Here is a 17884-nt window from a genome sequence, read left to right as displayed (position 1 = left end):
TGGCACTGGGAAGAGGCCAGGGCATGCATGCATGTGTGTCACCAGGGAAAGGGCAGGCAGATCTCTTCATCCTGACCTTGGGATTATAACGAGGAAAAATCTTGTCTTCAGTGAGCTGGTTTTTGTTGTCATCTGCTTAGAACTCTTGAATGTGTGGGACTTTGCCTCCTTTCTGTTTTTGTTGCAAAACCTAAAAATACTGAATATCTGTACTGCAGTGGGCAATAACTTTTAATAGCTATCTAGACATTTAATGTTTCTGAAAGGCATAAAGAAGCCGGAGACCAGAATCCTTCAACAAATCAAAATAATTGCTGCTAGTGTACTGCAGGGTAAATTACTTGTTAAGGAAAAAACAATTGTGTGAAAGTGCAACTTATAATTAACTTTGAATTGTGTTTCTTCCTAACTTCTTTTAAAGCAGAGCTCCTTGGGAGGTATCCAAGAGTGGATTTTTATGTCCTATTTGTTAGCCTTTTCAAGGAGATGCTCATAGCTCTTAAAACTCCCCATGTCGCATCCTCCACTCCTGTGCCATCTGCATGAGCTCTGCATTCTCTAGGTTTTATGCCTATTTCCAAGACTGTGGTTTTCCAATCCAGGCAATATTGCAGATGTGGCTGCAGCAGACTCCTATTATGTGTGCTCTCCCTTTATGTACCACCTGTACCAAGAACACTGTGTGGTTTTTGGAAGGAGCATAAGCTTTGGGGCAGGATTCCAGTTGTTAATTGATGTGGTGGGAAGAAGCTTCCCACCAGTTGCAGTTCCCACTGCAACTACCTTCTGCAGTTCTGGTCCATCTGATGATGTCTAGAGACAGATAATGGGTTGTTGAGCCCTTAGTTTGTTGCAACAATGCCTCCTTGCTTAAGTGGCTTTCTTTTTTTTCCTTCACATCCTGCCCTTCTTTCTGCCTTTGAGGTTTTGCTTTGCAAGAGTTCTCCTTCCCCATCAGTGACTTCTGTAGTTTTGTGACATGCTTGGCTTGCTTTCTTATCAAGGTTGAGAAGTATATCAAGCTGCTTAAGAACTGCATCCTTACTGATGTCTTGCTATTCTATTAAAAATTGGCAATATTTAAGGTTGATTCTTGCTTTCTCTCCCCTGAGTTAAACCTTCTGGCGTTGATTTCACATCCTGCCACCCCTTTGTAGTAGCCTGAATCAAGGGGCGTAAGCAGACTGTTGCTGATGTAAGGAAGTCTAGTGTATTTTCTGTGTGAAGAGCTGCATAGAAGATCCAGAGTTTCTGGCAGCTGAAGTCAGAGAAACCATCATTCTCTTAGCGGCAGTTATTGATAGTTACAAACATTGCAGAAAGATGAGGAGGAAAGTAATTGTTGAAATAGAAACTTGTTAATCAACAAAGATTTAGAAAAGAACTATCAGGTTTGATCTGTGACCCGTTGCATGTTGTTTCCTAATTCAGAAGTGTAGTGGAAAGACACTGCTGCTCATGTCTCCTCTCCTTTCAGGGTTCTTTGAAATGAAAATGAAGTATGATGAAAGTGATAATGCATTCATTCGAGCTTCCAGAGCTGTCACAGACAAAGTCACTGACTTAATAGGTAATGTTCCTTCATTGCTGTGAAAGTGCGTTTCTATCCCTTTAGCTCTGTTCCTAGTGAATGTTAGTGCTGTCGTCCTCCGTGTGTTACCGACCTTTGGGACAGATTCTGGAGCTTTATAATATTTTGCATGGATCATTATCCAGTATCATGCAGTGTAGCAACCTGCTACTGGATCGAAAGGGAAGTGTGATGACAAGTGCTTGTATGGGATAAATCTCAAGCTTAACTTAAAGTCTGCAGTTGTTCCCAGGTGACTCTTCCTTCCCTCTGTAACCTAAAGTCTTTCTCGTTTCCTGGCGACAGTTGTCATGCCACCAGTCTCACTGAATTGTTTTATTAGGTGGCTTATTCTCAAAGACGGAGATGTCCGAGGTTTTGACAGAGATACTCAAAGTGGATCCATCTTTTGACAAAGATCGGTTTTTAAAGCAATGCGAGTATGATATAATCCCCAATATTTTGGAGGTAAGGTGGGGCAGAGTACGGTGTATTTGTTTTATTTTTTTTCTTTGCTGTAACATGAAAGATTTTTCTTTCAGTTTTCTGGTGCTAAAAGTAAAAGTTGGGACAGTATTTGCTTCTGAAGCATGCAGCTTTGCACAGAACATGAGATAACCTTGAGAAAAGGTTGGATCCCACATAGCAATTTAGTTAAAAACCATATTTCATAATTTACTCGACTAGCAAATTTTTTTCTAGCCTCAAAAACAACTAACCATCTTCTCCCATGAGAAATTATATGGGCATCAGATGGATCAAACGGAAGTAGATGAGTGAACAGTACTGGACAGATGGTGATATCCAATATTGATAAAGGAAAGAATTTGGTGCGTATGTACTACTGGATTCTAAATGATCTGTGACTGCTTAGGAAGAAGACCAGATCATGATAAATGGTTCAGTGAAAATATTTCTGCACTAGTCAAGGAAGTATGTAGGACTTAATATTTTTAAAGACTAAAGTATAAAACCACTCAGAGGACAGCACTGATGAAGGGTATGATTTCAAGTATAAATGGATATAGTTCCTCTCACTGTTACAATATGTCAGAAAATATACAGTGAAAGCATGGAATTTGAAGAAGTACAGGAGAAATTATTTTGAGAAATTTGTTTGAGACTGGAAAAACTGAGACTTGAAGAGATGAGCAGATGCTAAGAGAGTGTGAAGTGTTGTTTTCTCATCCTACAATACAGTGCAGTGAGTGATCATATCTCAAATTGATACATGCTAATATACATGTAGAAATACTTATGCTACTCCTAGTCATGAGGTAGCATTAGAGGATGAATAAAAAATAAATAATTTGATGCTTAGATACAGACATTCAAACTGATGCATAGTTAGGTTTTGTCACTGCTGTCTTTGTAGTGACTGACTTGTGTATTGGATGTGTGACTGGAACTGCAATGTCGACGTTTCATTGCAGTGAAATACGATAGACCTGTCATAGTGAATCTGCTTTTCCTAACGGTGCCATGTCACTAAAGCAAGCTGCAAAAAAATGGGCTCTTGACTCTTGAAGAATAAATTTTTCAAAGGAGAGGTTTTTTCAGACTGTAGGCAGCCAGCTTACAGATGCCATCAAGTATGAAGATTTATAGGCATTACATTGAAAAACACCCTGCCACATATAACTAACTTTATTTTGAAATCTGCTAAATTCCCAGCATCTGTTTTGTTATGAATTCCAGGTGTTTATTACACAGTGTTTTAAAGATAAACTTTTTCATGAGTCGCAGCATGATTCTTCTGTTCATTTTGTGGCCTGAATTTTTCCACATTCTTGAAAACTGTAGATCTACTTTGGGTTTGTACTCCTGCTTCTGCTAGTTCCCATCTCCCAGGATTTCTGGGTAGTGTGCATTCTACTGAGTTTTTGGATAGGAAGGTTTAAGATAGCTTTTGTCTTAATTATTGAAAGATTTATGTACATCTGACTGGGTATATGTGTCTTTATAGAAGTTCTTATTGCTGTTCCTCTTTGAAGCTCCTATCCTTCTTCAGGGTTTCAACAGATATAGGATTTAAAGGAGTTTGCTGCTGAAAGTGCTGATAATTTCAGCTCTCTGATATAGGAGATGTTTTAAATTGTTCATATTTTATTTGATTTTCATCTCTTAGGCTATGATGTCTGGAGAGCTTGATATCCTCAAAGATTGGTGCTACGAAGCAGTAAGTAGAGCTACTAAAAATGTCTGAAAAGGTTATGGTTCCCCCTTGTAAGTAGGTGTGTTGTGCTTGCTTTGCTTGCCAGCTGTCCAACTGTTGTATCTATGATGTTGCTTCCTTGCTTTGTCCAGCTGTCTCTGCATGTAATGTGTTCATACTATAAAACACTAATGCAGTGAAGTGTACATGCTGGACTTCTGAAATTCTCTGGATATGAGAGAAGAGCTTCTTTAGAGACAGATAGTGAATTGAGAGCTAGGCTTAAACTAGTTTAACTAGCTCCAGTTCTTCAATGCCCTTCTTTAATTGGATGGGCTTTAGGAGCCTGTATCCCAGATACTGCGTGAGAAGGTGCAGAGACATTTGAGCTGACTCAAAAATGTGATGCTTTTCTGCTTACAGAGCAGAAAAGTCCAGTCCCTGGAGCTGCTACACAAACACAGCTCCACTGCAGTATCCTAGCAAATAATCCTGGCAGGCTGTATTTTTTTCTGGAATTGCAGCATAGATGATCTGCAGTCTGGATAATCTCACTGCAGAAAACTGAATTTTGGTTTGTTTTACAGAAACTGGTTTTGGTTTTGTACTGGGATAGATTTTCGATATTGGATCCACTTCTTGAAACAGTGAATTGATTATGATTCAGTGATTGTATTATTGTCCACTTAATTTCATGAAAGCAGATTTCCTTTCCTGACAACACAGATGGCCGTTTGTTCTGGTCTTCACACTGCTCCAAAATAATTGTGTTGTAGGCAACGCAGACCCATGCTTGTTCTGTTTCTAAATAGTTTAACTGCTTGAAGTGAATGTTCTCCTTACTGATCACCACCACCAGAGGGCTGGAAATGCACGCACTGGAAGAGGCAAATTTTGAATTTGATTTTGTTGTTGTTGTTAGTTGTGATTAACATCTTTGTAACAATATTGCAGTATGTAAGAGTCTGATATTTAAAGCAGTCTGAAAGTAAAGAAAGTTCTTTATTGGTTCAAGTAACCTTTGAAATGACACCGTTTTCTCTCAAATCTCTTGAGGGAAGTAGCGTATTTGCTGCAGTTTATAAGACAAAAAGCAAACCTTTCTAAGCTAGTTGCAGTTGTAAGTTAAGCTCATAAGTCAAGAATCATCTGTAAAATAAGCCAAGGGAGGAAACGGGAGTCCTGTTAACGAGAATCTGGGAGATAAATAAAGGCTCTTGAATAGAATCATACCACAAGTGCTAAGTGTGTGATATTGATCGCTGAAGTGTTGGAATACAAACCAACAAAGCAAAAGCTTATTTAAGTGCCAGGTATACCAACTGAGCTGCAGGTTGCTGTCAGCTCACTGGCTTAGGTATAGTCTGTGGTTCATAGAGCTGTCTGCCTCCTGTCCTCAGAATCCCAGATCTGTAACTCCAGCATCACTCCAGAGATTTGCCAGTAACTTCTGTAGGGTATTTGCATTTAAGTGCTTGTGATGAAGGTTAGAAGATTCATGGTGGGGAGGTAGGTGGGGACTGCCTCCTGTTTGTTTGATACCTGCCAAGAATATGATGATAATGCTCAAAGCAAGTAGAAATTCACTATCCCAAGCAGCAGTTCTTGATACATAAATAATAAAGCATATGGGCATGTGCCTAAAAGGAGCCAGGAAATGCTGGTCTGCCTCCAGAGTCTGTCTGAGTATTAGGAAAATAGCTTGATTCCCAGACTGTTTCTCCTTGTCTGCTGTCAAATCAGAACCGTAAATGTCTTGGCTATCAGGTGCACTCTGTGTAATGTCCTCTGTTGTGAATGATGGATCTCCTGTCTGGCCAGGGGAGGTGGGATTTTTAGTGAGAATTTGCTTATGTGAAGCCCAGAGTGTTTGTTATATCTGCTTGATACCTTGCAAGACATATGTGTTCAGCATATTTGCAAAAAACGGACTTTTATTGTTATGTTTTTTGGTGGTTCTCTCTAAGCAGAAGATGCCTTTTTCTTTGCGACAGAACAAATTCAAACGTGTAACATAAGTTTGTTGCTTCATTTAGACTTACAGTCAGCTTGCTCATCCAATCCAGCAAGCCAAAGCCATGGGTCTCCAGTTCCACTCCAGGATTCTTGACATTGACAACATTGATGTGAGTGTCCTTTTCTGTATTTCACCTTGTGGGATGGATTAGAAACTCATGACCCTAGGAGGCGTTTTCTTCTTTGCTCTGACTACGGCTTTTTTTACCTCATGCTACTCTGGAATTTACCATTTGTGCTAACAGAGGAACAGATCACCACTGGTGAAAGGGAGAGCTCATGGGACAGATTGGCTACCGTGTAATCAAGCATTGTGGTTTGTCTTCTCTCCATCAGGGCGCCTTAGTCTTAATCACTAGCGTGATTAAAAGAAAGGCTAATAATAAAGGCAGATAGCACTGACCCAGTGCTTTCATGAAGCGCTGGGTGATAATGTGCAGTACTCAAGGTTGTGCAGTGCAGGAAAGGCTGTTAGAGAGACTTAACTGCTGTTCTAGGTGGCTTTTCATGGGCGGCGAAGTAATAGCTGTAAGTAGAGCCATTGCCTCCTTAGGAGCCTTGCTGGTAGTTAGGGACTGGCCAAATGTCTGCACAGTCCTAACGCTCTCTGCATTCCCCTTTACTGAGGAGCAAGAGGTGTTATTGTTCTACTTAGCTGTAAGTCTACAGTAGTATTTTCATTTAATTAAGTCTTTAGTGTCATCTCTCACTGGCCCCCAAGTTTTCTTTCAGATCTTTTTTTCCTGCAATAGCAAAGATATCTCAAAGAAATTGCCACCTTTATTCAGACCTTTCATATCCCAGAACCAGCTCTGCCTCAAAGGAAATGTGCAAGGTGGAAGAACAGGGCAGCTGTATGCTAATGCTTTAAAACACATGTGGAAATAGCCTGAAGTCAGATCAGCTGTTTGCCTTTGTCATCAAAGGTGCTGACTCAAACGCAGCGACATTCAGTACATGTTTCATTAGGATCAACTATTATGGTATTCTTGTCCAATATATTGCAGCTGTGCAGTATTATCCTCAATAAAATTATAAGCTGGATCCATTCAGACAATTACCATAAAGCCAACTGGAGGGTCGTTCCTGTAGGAAGAGAGAACAGTTAGAGCTGTTTAATAGGAGTCTAAACCCAGCAGTGATCTGGTCCAAGGTAAGGAAGTGGAGGACTGGAAGCATTCAGACAGTGGTGGAAATGGAGCATGGTGATAAAAGGAGGCTGTTCAGAAAGTGGGATGTTCCAGATGTTGTTGGGTGTATTGGCTGGCCAGATGTTTCTTACTAACAGTCTCACCCCTGAAAGACAAGAAGTCGGGAAGAATTCAGCAACCATCATGGAAAATGGAGAGAGCAAAGTCTGATGCTGTTGGTGGTTTGCTGAAAGGAGCACTACTGATGGTGATTTTTCTCTGTCTGCAGCCCTGTGCAGGAGTCTCTCTCTTTGTGCCCGCATCATTAAATAACTGTACTGAATGTGGGAGAGCTCCAGAAACCTCTGAGCAAATACCTTACAGCAAAAGACTTAGTTTGACCTGTAGCCCTACAAAAGAACAGTGGGAGCTGACTTGATTAATGACCACGTATCTTCACAGGGAGTGTTGTGGTTTTGTTTAGTGAGGGGGGGCTGTGGTGGCAGCTTCTGTAGGAAACTGCTGGAAGTTTTTTCCCCTTTGTTCAGTGGACTCGGCCGGGCCTAGGGCGGACCTGCTGCTGGCCAAGGCCGAGCCGATTGGTAGCAGAATGTTCCCTGATAACGCCTCTGCGATAACATATTTAAGAAGGGGAAAACAGAAAAAAAAAGAGAGAAGAGAAGATGTGAAGAAGCTGAGCGGGGGCAGAGGCGCAGAGCGGGAGGCGCAGGCCTCATGGGCCTTGCAGGCCTCACCCTCTGGCCTCTCGCCACATGGCCGACTGGGCCCGACTCGGCCCGGCCCGGCTGCAAGAGGTGGCGAGATGAGAAGTGAATAAGATGTAAAAAGATCCTGAGAGGCATCTGCCAGCCTGTTGTGAGGAACGGCTGCAGACGCCAAGGGCAGTGCAGAAGGAGGGGGAGCAGTAATGCAGCTCCTGGCTGAGGTTCCCCTGCAGCCCGCGGTGATGGCCATGGTGGAGCAGGTTGTCGCCCTGCAGCCCGTGGAGGCCCACGGAGGAGCAGAGATCCACCTGCAGCCCATGAAGGACCCCGTACTGGGGGAGGTGGATGCCTGAAGGTGGCTGTGGCCTGTGAAGGGCCCGCTGGGACAGCCGTTCTGGAGAGACTGCACCCCGTGGAAGAGATGACCCACGCCGGAGCAGTTCCACGAAGGAGTGTGGCGTAGGGGTGGGACCCCACGCTGGAGCAGGGGAGGAATGTGAGGAGTTCTTCCCCCAACCATGAAGCAGTGGCGTGAAACAACGCGTGGTGAACTGACTGCAACCCCCATTCCCTCTTCCCCCCTGTGCCTCTCAGGAGGGGAAGGTGGTAGAGATAATGTTAAGTTTGGGAAGAGGGAGGGGTGGGGGGAGGTTATCTTGTTCTCTGTCTCATTATCCTTCTGTTTGTAGTAATAAATGAATAGTTTTCCCCAAGTCGAGTCTGTTTTGCCCGTAAGGGTAACTTTAAGGATCTCTCCCTGTCCTTATCTCAAACTTCGAGCCGTTTTTCCTTATATTATCTCTCCCTATTCTCTCGGAGGGTGGGGGCAGTGAGAGAGAGTAGTCTGGTCCCGATCGGGGCTGAACTACGACAGGGAGCAAGAATATAATCTATAGGGCGTCTCCTAACACAAAAGGCTAATGTCTAGTCCTCTGCCTAGGACTGTTTTGCCTTTTTGTTTTGTAAGCTTCTCATTTTCTTTCATCCCTCTGGGTTCAGAGGAAGCCATTCCTACCTCTTCGGTAACTCTGGATATTGACTGCAAGCATGTACCAGATGAGCAGGAAAATTTCTGGGGCATCTGCAATTCTCTTTATTATCTTCAGCAATAAATAATGTGTTCTAACACAATTAAAGCTGTGGAAGTAATAAACATGATCACTTTTTTTTCTAAGCATCTTATTTAAAGGTTTTTCTGTGTTGTTAGTGTCTAGGAGACTTCATTGTATGCTAAATAACTTTTTTCCTCTGAAGGTTCTAATTAGTATAGAGCTGTGCACAGATTCTGAGTGCTGTCTGGAAAGACATTTCGTTATTAACTTGCTTTAGGTGCCTGCATTTTCGCATGAAGTTTCTCAAGAAAATTGCATCATCTTAGCTGGAAAATTATTGATATGGAACATAAATGACTACAGTTCTTGTTATGCTGTCTGTATTGCAAGAAAATGGGATAAAGGGTGTTGTGTGTTTAAATTTTTAAATGCATTTCCCTAAGTAAGATTTATGGGAGTATGTTGAGTGATCTCATCCAGAAAAGCAGTTCAATGAGTTTGTGAAAAAAAACCCAAAACATTTAGAAGACTTAAGAAAATTCACACGCTGCAAGTTGACAGCATTAAAAGTAAAATGAAGTCTTTCAAACATGAACATCTGAAGTCATGTTCCAGGTACTTAAGCACTCTCTGGTTCACTAGCAACTACTGCTTTTAAATTTAATGGAATTTTGGATCTTTAATATTTCTTAAAACTATTTATTTGGCTGCATAATGTAGTTTTAAGTATGTGACTTGAGAAACTGTGTTTCTGAACTTGGTGTGCAAAGAGTGATATAAATACTGTCTTGGTTATGAAGGTTTTTTGGGATCATAGTACTAGAAAATAAAGCAATACCAGTACGGAAGTCTCAGTGCCTATAAGGGATACAGCCTAGTCAGTGATACAGTCCTCCTCCTCCTTGAAACCCACATGCAAATATATGTTGTTAAATTATCAATGGCAAGTGGTGTCATCTAAAATGTCTGTCATGCAAATTGGTCTGACGAAGAACGGTGAGATCTGTTTTTTGATACTTGGATGGAAGGCATTGTGCATTGCTTGAATGAGTCAGGCCAGTTCCAGAAATGCAGTGTGGACTGGAAGGATGCGAGTTGCTGCAGAGCTGGGGAACTGATTCCCTCAGATTAAGCAAAGGAGCATTGCAGTAGCGCTGAATTTTCCTCAGGGGAGAGTAAAATATATGAAAAAAAATATATGTATGCCTTTTGTGAATTACGGCATGGCCTTGTAACTGTCTCTTGTGATACAGTCTTTATTATGGGATAAAGTGAAATGTTTTTGAAACAGTATCACTCATATACAAAAGAGTATAATTGCGCTACCTTAAGATTGACGTAGTGTGATTACCTTTTTGGGTAACATAGCCAGTAACTTCCGAGCTACTGAAGAGCAAGATATTCTGTAGCATACTGTATTCCCATAAAAGAGGCAGAAAGAGGATTTCATTTTTTAAGAGCACAGCTTTGGGAAACAGAACTTCTCCATTCCTCTTTGCACTTCAGTTAATAAGTTCTTTAAATATTTCATAGAGTGACCTTAGAATAGAAAAAAAAAAATCCTGTCAATCAAAAGGTTCTCACCTTGAAGTCTTTCTGTTGCTTAGTTCGTTTTATCTAGTTCAGTACAATTTCATGTTGAAGAGTCATTTAAAAGCAAGAGGAAAAAAAATCAGTTGATGTACTTCCTTCAGAAAATGTAATTTTTTTTAAGAGCAGGATTTCTTTTATTTTTGGCTTTTAGTTTGGACATAATGGAACAGAGCTTGTTCATGTTTCCCAGATTTTTGGACTTGGAAAAACTATTAAAACTTTCAGAACAATTTTGGGAGAGCTTTTAAGTACAGGGAAAGTTTTGGGGAAAATGCTTTGTAATAATGACTACAGCATCTGTATTAACAGAGCAGGTATAATCTGATTAAAATGACTAGATTCAGCTCGAGGAGAAGATGGGATTGTTAGCTATGTCAAGCCATAGCACTTGTGTTAAATGCTTTTACATTAACATACAGAAATTGTTTTTTTTTCTCATGGAATTTTCTTTCATTGCAGCTGGCTATGGGGAAGATGATGGAGCAGGGACCAGTATTAATCATCACTTTTCAGGCTCAGGTGGTGATGGTAATTAAGAACCAGAAAGGAGAAGTAGTGGAAGGTGATCCGGTAAGTGATGCTTCTCAGCTATACATGTTTTCCCTGGGCCCCCGCGAGGCATCTCAGTGGTGAATTCATCTGGATGCATCTAGGGCAGTGGGTGTCCATACATGCTGCATTGACTGGTATGAATAATACTGTGTCTTGTAGGTGAGGTCTTTGATTTAGCTCAGTGTGGGCTATTTACTCCTGTTAGACTCTTGAAGTGTTATGTCCCATTAATTGAGAATTATTGTATATGAGGAGAGTCTGCAAACATTTAGAAGGGACACAGATATTTTAAATTCACAGTGAGGAGAGGAGCTGGAGTTGTGACCACCAGCATTGCTTTCCCTGCCAGTTGCTGCTGTGCCTGGCCAGCACACCCTGCCTGCAGTTACCCCCTGTGAGTTCTGCTCCTTTGGCACCCTCTGGGACAGAACTGAACTATCCTGCTGTAAATTAAAGCTCCGTCACACAGCTTCCACCTGATCCTGTTCTTTATTTTCCTCCCTTTTGCTTTCCTAAAAGGCGCTGTAAGAACAGAGCACAAAGATGTTTGGTAAACAGGGTGGGAGCTGGAGTTAGAGTATTGAATGGTTAGGGTTGGAAGGGACCTTCAAAGCCCATCTAGTCCAACCCCCCTGCAAGGAGCAGGGACATCTTCAACCAGATCAGGTTGCTCAGAGCCTCATCCAACTCAGCCTTGAACACTGGGGCATCCACCACCTCTCTTGGGCAACCTGTGCCAGTGCTCCACCACCCTCAGTGTAAAACATTTTTTCCTAATATCTAATCTGAATCTCTCTCCCTCTGTTTTGAAACCATTACCCCTCGTCCTATCGCAACAGGCCCTACTGAACAGCCTCTCCCCATCTTTCCTGCAGCCCCCTTGAGGTACTGGAAGGCCGCTATCAGGTCTCCCTGGAGCCTCCTCTTCTCCAGGCTGAACAGCCCCAGCTCTCTCAGCCTGGCCTCACAGCAGAGCTGCTCCAGCCCTCTCATCCTCTTTGTGGCCTCTTCTGGACCCTCTCTAACTGGTCCACGTCCTTCTGATGTTGGGGGCTCCAGAGCTGGACACAGTTCTGCAGGTGGGGTCTCACCAGGGCAGAGCAGAGGGCAGAATCCCCTCCCTCGCCCTGCTGGCCACGCTCCTCTTGATGCAGCCCAGGATGCAGTTGGCCTTCTGGGCCACAAGGGCGCATTGCCTGCTCATGGTGAGCTTCTCGTCTACCAAGTTATTTAAGTCATTTGCAAGAGATTTGGAAGATTGCTGTAAACAACTGGAAGTAGCAGTTCATGTTCTTGCCTGCTGCCTCTACACTCTAGTACGAAATATCTTATAGCGCTGCAAGCTGTTACTTCCACGAAACTTTCCCATATCCTGTTGTGTTAAATGCTGTACATGGTAGAGGCTTCTGATGGGAACCTCTGACACAGGGTGATTTGTGCAGCCAGTGTCTGACATATCTGTGAATTGTATTTCACTGTGGTTTGGCTTTTAACACTATGAGTCCAACCTGCCTGTTCTGTTGTGAGTGATGCTGAAATGACACTCTCAGACATAACCACAGAATTGCTTGTTACCAGAGTTAATGATGCAGCAGGCTCAAGGAGCCCATGCCTTTTCTGGAATACTTTTGTTCTCAAGTGGCTGGCTATTCGGACAACTCTAGCTTGGATTGTGTCTGTTTAAGTAACATTTAAGCAACGTTTAAGTAGCTTAATGATATATAATGGGGGACATTGTGAGATGTCTGGAGCTGGCAGTTTCTAGCAGACTTCCATTAAAAATAATACATGCATTTAATAAATATTCCAGTACCTAAAGGGGGCCTACAGGAAGGACAGGGAAAAACTCTTCAATAGAGCCTGTTGCAATACAACGAGGGGCAATGGTTTTAAAACAGAGGGAGGTAGATTCAGATCAGATATTAGGAAAAAGTTTTTTACGCTGAGGGTGGTGGAACACTGTCCCAGGTTGCCCAGAGAGGCGGTGGGTGCCCAATCCCTGGAAACGTTCAAGGCCAGGTTGGATGAGGCTCTGAGCAACCTGGTCTGGTTGGAGATGTCCCTGCTCCTTGCAGGGGGGCTGGACTAGATGACCTTTGAATGTCCCTTCCAACCCTAACTATACTATGATTCTAACTATTCTATTGGCTTTTTGCAACCACTCTTTAGTCCAGGCTGTAAGTTTACAAAAAAAAGGGACTAATTTTAATGATGAGGCCCATCTGGACTGATTTATAACCTGTCACATCAACTGCAGGGGAGGAACAGCTGATAGAGTGATTTCTTGCATTAAATTACTGCATTCCTAGAAGATAGATATGTATGTGATAATTATTGAACAGGATATCAAAGTCCGTTTGCTGTCTGATTTCTCTGGAGCAGCAATAAATCAAGGAGATGCATTAAAATTCTCCATTGGAAACAAAACTTCAGCTTTAATCAAATGTCAGATGCAGGCTGGCTGGTAACTATGATTTGGTGTTAACTGCTGAGCTGCTCCTGTGGAGTATTGAACAGATGACCTTCTAGGGAAAAGGAGCTACAAATTGTAAACTCTCTCAGTAGAAATCATATGCTTGTGTTTGCTGGGGTATTTTATGCAGTTGTTCAAGTTCTCCCTGCTGTGCTGCAAGCTCACCCCCAGTGAGATGTGGGGACACCAGGCAGCCTGCAATAGAGTTGGACCAGGTGTTGTGGTATTTAATGCAGGGGATCCCCATGGAGCACCGGAAACTCAGTCTGGGAAAATGAGGCCTTAGACAACTCATTGAGCAGTGCCGTGAAGTCAAGGGAATCTTGTTAAAATTAGGTCCTAAAGGACTGTGAGACAGGATGCTGTTTGCCATAGCAAACAGTGGGATTAAAGGACAAATTTCGCCTTGCATGCATGGCCATGATAAAATCTGCCTTTGGGATTCCACACATATTTACTGTCCCACTTTCTATGAATATATGCAACAGCATGCGCTGTACATTGAGAATTAAGATGTGCCCTATTAATAAAAGCATCAGATCAGAAACCCAGAAATATCTCAGCTTTGGAAGTGCATAATTTTTATGTTTCATCACGTCTCATTTCCAGGAAGAAAGCTGTGCTACTTGTTCAGTACTGCATGCTGCGAGATCACCAGCAACAGCTTATCTGCTGTTCATCCCTTCAGAAATCCTATGTTCAAGAACATAAACTTTTCCAGATGTAGCAGAGCTTTGATGCTGAAATGTATGATTAAATTGCCTTTCATACACAATCTTAGAAAATGGGCTTTGAAAATCACAAGTCACAAGAAACCATCCAAATGAAGGTTCCACTGGCAGTGTTAAATCAGTTACGTTACCCACTTCATCTTGAGCTTTATACCTAGTGTTTTCTAGTCAGGCAAGGTCTGTTAGCGTTGCTGTGGCTAGTACATCAATGTACAGCCTGTCTTGAGCAGGCAAAAGGTGTTGTTTTTCTTCTCTTGTCCCCTCTACTCTTCCTTCTGACGTATCCCAAACACCTGCATGACTCACGTTTTCAATCGCTTTTAACATTCTAAGCAGATCTGAAGCAAGTTAATCTTCTGAAACACTGAGTAAGAGAAAAAAAAAGACTTTATGCTATATGATATTTCTAAAGCGTTAGCTTTCTAATGACTGTTCTGGTACAGAAGTCTCCCCCCTCACATTTATGTACCTAAATTACAACCTATAAGGATTCACACATTCAATCAAAAATGTAGTAGTTAAGTACACGTCTGGGAGCTGAGCCAATGCACAGTCTGATCCTTCAGTGATACTTCCATATCTGGGGGAAATGCTCTCCGTGATTAATGGTTACATGATAAAATCAAAATAACCTTTGATTTGCCGAATGGATTTGTGACACCAAGACAGATTTGGCCGCCTGACAGCCCAGTCTCTGATAGGTGGTGTCACCTCACTCCTGGGGGAGACAGAGACTTTGCTACAGGTAGTTGCAGTGACTCTTCAGGGAGTTGTTTTCATAAGACCATGATTGATGGACTCAGGATATGCTGAGATATGGCTCTCCTCCTTATTCACTTACTACGAACAAAACTGCTGGCATTCTCATTACACATAGCAAGGATGGAAAAACTTACAGGTTTTTTTTCAGTCTGTAACCCCATGTGAAGGCGTGGCTTGCACAGCAAAGATTTGACTGCAGAATTAGTGTGGGTCTGTGGCTAACACTGTGCTTGGACTCTGTGTGATATGATTTTCATTGCTAAATGTTGTTTTTTTTTGCTCTCTGTCTCTCCTCAGACCTGGTGATGATAATTACTGGTTAATCTGAGCTGCTCAAATGGAAGTACGAGAGCCAATGATAGAGCTGTGGGGATGGGATGCAGCTCACAGACTGATATGGGAGAGGCAGAGTTATAGCTGCAGGAAAGAGCCTGAACTTGATTGATGGTCACAGAGGGCAGTACAGCCTGGCGGCTGAACCAATTTGAAACTAGAAATGTATATTTAAAAATAAGGTCAAATATTATCAAACTCGGCAGTGGTGCCAGTTAATGTATATCAGCGAGAGATATTTGGAAACTCTAATTCTGTCTTTGGAAATCAAAAGTTTATCTGTTCCTGACTGATAAGTTTCTGACCACAATCTAGTTGATGTTGCTGGAGCTATCTTTATTTGGGACCTTCCGGGTTAGAACGAGAGAGCAAAATCACAAGAACGGTTTCTGGAGCAAGTGTGGAGCGTGTCCCCATCAGCTCTGAGCTAGGAGGTCTGTGACCATCATGCATGCTCTAATTACGGGATTTTCCTTCCAGGACAAGGTTCTGCGGATGCTGTACGTGTGGGCACTCTGCAGAGACCAGGATGAACTCAACCCATACGCTGCATGGAGGTTATTGGACATTTCCTCATCAAGCACGGAGCAGGTTCTCTGAGAAGAATTGCATCTAAGGGCTTCCTGTACCTCTCTTGAAGCAATGCCATCTCTGAACTTGCTCCCAGCTGCTGTGTGGTGCACTGTGGGGGGAAGAGGCTAGACTGGTTACTTTTTGGAAGAACAGGCTGTTTGGTGTGCCCTCATTATACCAATCCCTATAATGAACTGGACAAGTCCGACATATCTGCCTTACGCTTTGCTGTGTAGTATTGCACTGTACGGATGTATGGTAGATTTCAACCTGAATGGTCTAAGACACTAGCAGCTGCTGTTGGCTCCTTTTTTAATTGTGACTGAAGGAGGCTGGTTTGGGTCCTGTATGTTTCCCAGTGCTTCCAGTGATGGACAGAGGTGGGTATCGGAGAGTGGGATGTGACAGGTCTAGTTCCCATCTGCCGTCATCCTCTGTTGGCCTCACAGCATCCCTGAAAAGATCTTAGAGGTGCTTTTAAGGCCTGTTGGTCTTAGCTAACGTATGTCTCTTGTACAAAGTTGCACCAGTAAGCTTTCTGTTGCTGCAGTGTCTTGCACTTTACCAAACAAATACTATCAGGACTTTGCACATGGCTCTTTGTTGGGGTGGAGCAGAGTCAGGATGGAGGTGTTGGCATGATCAGGCAGGTTCTTGAGGCCGATTGCAGGGGTAGAGTTTGCTGCCAGTGATAATACTTATATATCCACAGCTTTGCAGGGGGAACATGATTATTTTACTGTGTTCTGTTAATTGTGTTAGCTGGTACCACTAAAGGACGTACAACTGCATTTCTCTGTTGGTTAATCTGAAGGTGTGGAGGAGGCTGTAACTGGCTACAGGGAAGCAGGCAGAGTGGTAGAGCAGAGGTCAGGAGTCGGGATGGGCAGACTTAGCAACAAACGGGTAAATAAAATGCAATAACAGGTAGAACATCTGGTAGCTCAGAAATTTATTGTGTGAGATGAGAAAAGTGGGTGCAGTTCACACACGTAAAGTGCTTTATGGGTATGACTTTCTTCACCAAATGGACTTGTGCTTCAAGGGGGTGGTACAGGTTGGCACACCTGGCCTTGCGGGGTCCTGGGTAGCAGTTGGAGGACGTTGGAGGTTGAGCTGCTGGCACACTTATATGGGCTCTAGGTTTTGAGCTTCTACTGGAGGCTCAGTTCGGGAGCTGTGATGTGGGTCGAATTGTCAGCTGCCTCCTCTTAATGGAAAGTGAGGTTGGGAGGAAAAAAAATTGATTGTGGAATAGGAAAACAAAGGACTGATCTGCTGCTGTGTTCTGCCTATGCACAAAACAGAGCGATGCAGGACAGCACTTCTTGACATTGTGATTAAAGAGGATAATTGCCAGTTCTTCCTCCTTTTCTGAGTGTCCGGATCAGTTCCTTTGAATGTAAAGGGTATTATCTCACAGCCCTTGGGTGAGACATTTAACTCTAGCGGCTTTCTTAGAGTGAGAGGCAATGAGTGTGGCAAATTCAATGGCAGAGTCTGCCCTGTACCCTTAGAAGATGCCCAGACCTGCTGTCTGTCTGTCACGCTAGGTATTTCTGCCACTCAGGGCAGGCTGCGAGTGGGACGTGATCCTTGTTGCCTCCCTCATCCCACAGTTTTCTCGCTGGTGCTTTTACCAGTGAAATAATTTGAGATTTTTACTCAAATATCTTAAGCACTAGTACACATACTAAAGATCTGAACAGAATAAATTCCAAAATGCAGGAATCGGCTATGAAATAGGGCATCCCTGTATCTGTCTGCCTTCAGAAATGGGAGATGAATGTTTGATGTGGGCCTCATTCAGTGAGGCTCTTTCTGGGGCAGATCCCATCTAACATCTCTGCACATAGGCTGTATCGTGTTATTTGAACATATAGACCACTGAGTGCAAATGCAGTGTTGCTCGTGAATATCTTTGAGATGCTTCTTGAACCTCATCAGGGATGGGGAAGTCTCATTGCCAAGACTGTGCAAAAGTTGAGTCAGTGCCCTCCGTAAACAAAGACCAGTCGTCTCCTGCCCTGCTTCCTCAGTAGCTGGATGCAGGCAGTCACTGATCAGACAGAAGTCTACAACAGCCTGGGTATGTATGTGCAACCTGTTGCCCAAGTCTTTTTGGGATGCTTCTGTGAAGCATGTGCAAAGCTTCTTTTACTCAGTGTGCTTTTCACTTTTTTAAACTGATGTTGGGGAAGAAAAGATCTGATTTAAGA

The 17884-nt window shown here is 42.9% G+C and overlaps 1 protein-coding gene across 2 annotated transcripts in view; it reads left to right on the top strand.

The window, feature by feature from the left end:
* Positions 1 to 17039, top strand: part of TIMM44 (translocase of inner mitochondrial membrane 44) — a 28660-nt gene extending 11621 nt beyond the window's left edge. The window contains exons 8-13 of one of the 2 annotated variants that reach the window (XM_086767316.1): positions 1478 to 1570; positions 1914 to 2038; positions 3699 to 3749; positions 5762 to 5851; positions 10701 to 10811; positions 15573 to 17039. In XM_086767316.1, the coding sequence (XP_086623442.1) occupies positions 1478 to 1570; positions 1914 to 2038; positions 3699 to 3749; positions 5762 to 5851; positions 10701 to 10811; positions 15573 to 15692 (590 nt within the window). In that variant the 3' untranslated portion in view covers positions 15693 to 17039. Of the gene's footprint in view, positions 1 to 1477; positions 1571 to 1913; positions 2039 to 3698; positions 3750 to 5761; positions 5852 to 10700; positions 10812 to 10952; positions 11244 to 15572 lie in introns of those variants that run through there. The other variant, XM_086767317.1, reaches the window with a different exon arrangement.
* Positions 17040 to 17884: the final 845 nt, after the last annotated feature.

The sequence above is a fragment of the Chlamydotis macqueenii genome, chromosome 26 (genome assembly GCF_036417535.1).
Source record: "Chlamydotis macqueenii isolate bChlMac1 chromosome 26, bChlMac1.mat, whole genome shotgun sequence".
NCBI lineage: Eukaryota > Metazoa > Chordata > Aves > Otidiformes > Otididae > Chlamydotis > Chlamydotis macqueenii.
The sequence above is the reverse complement of the archived record's forward strand: the minus strand, read 5'-3'. Positions and strand labels throughout refer to the sequence as shown.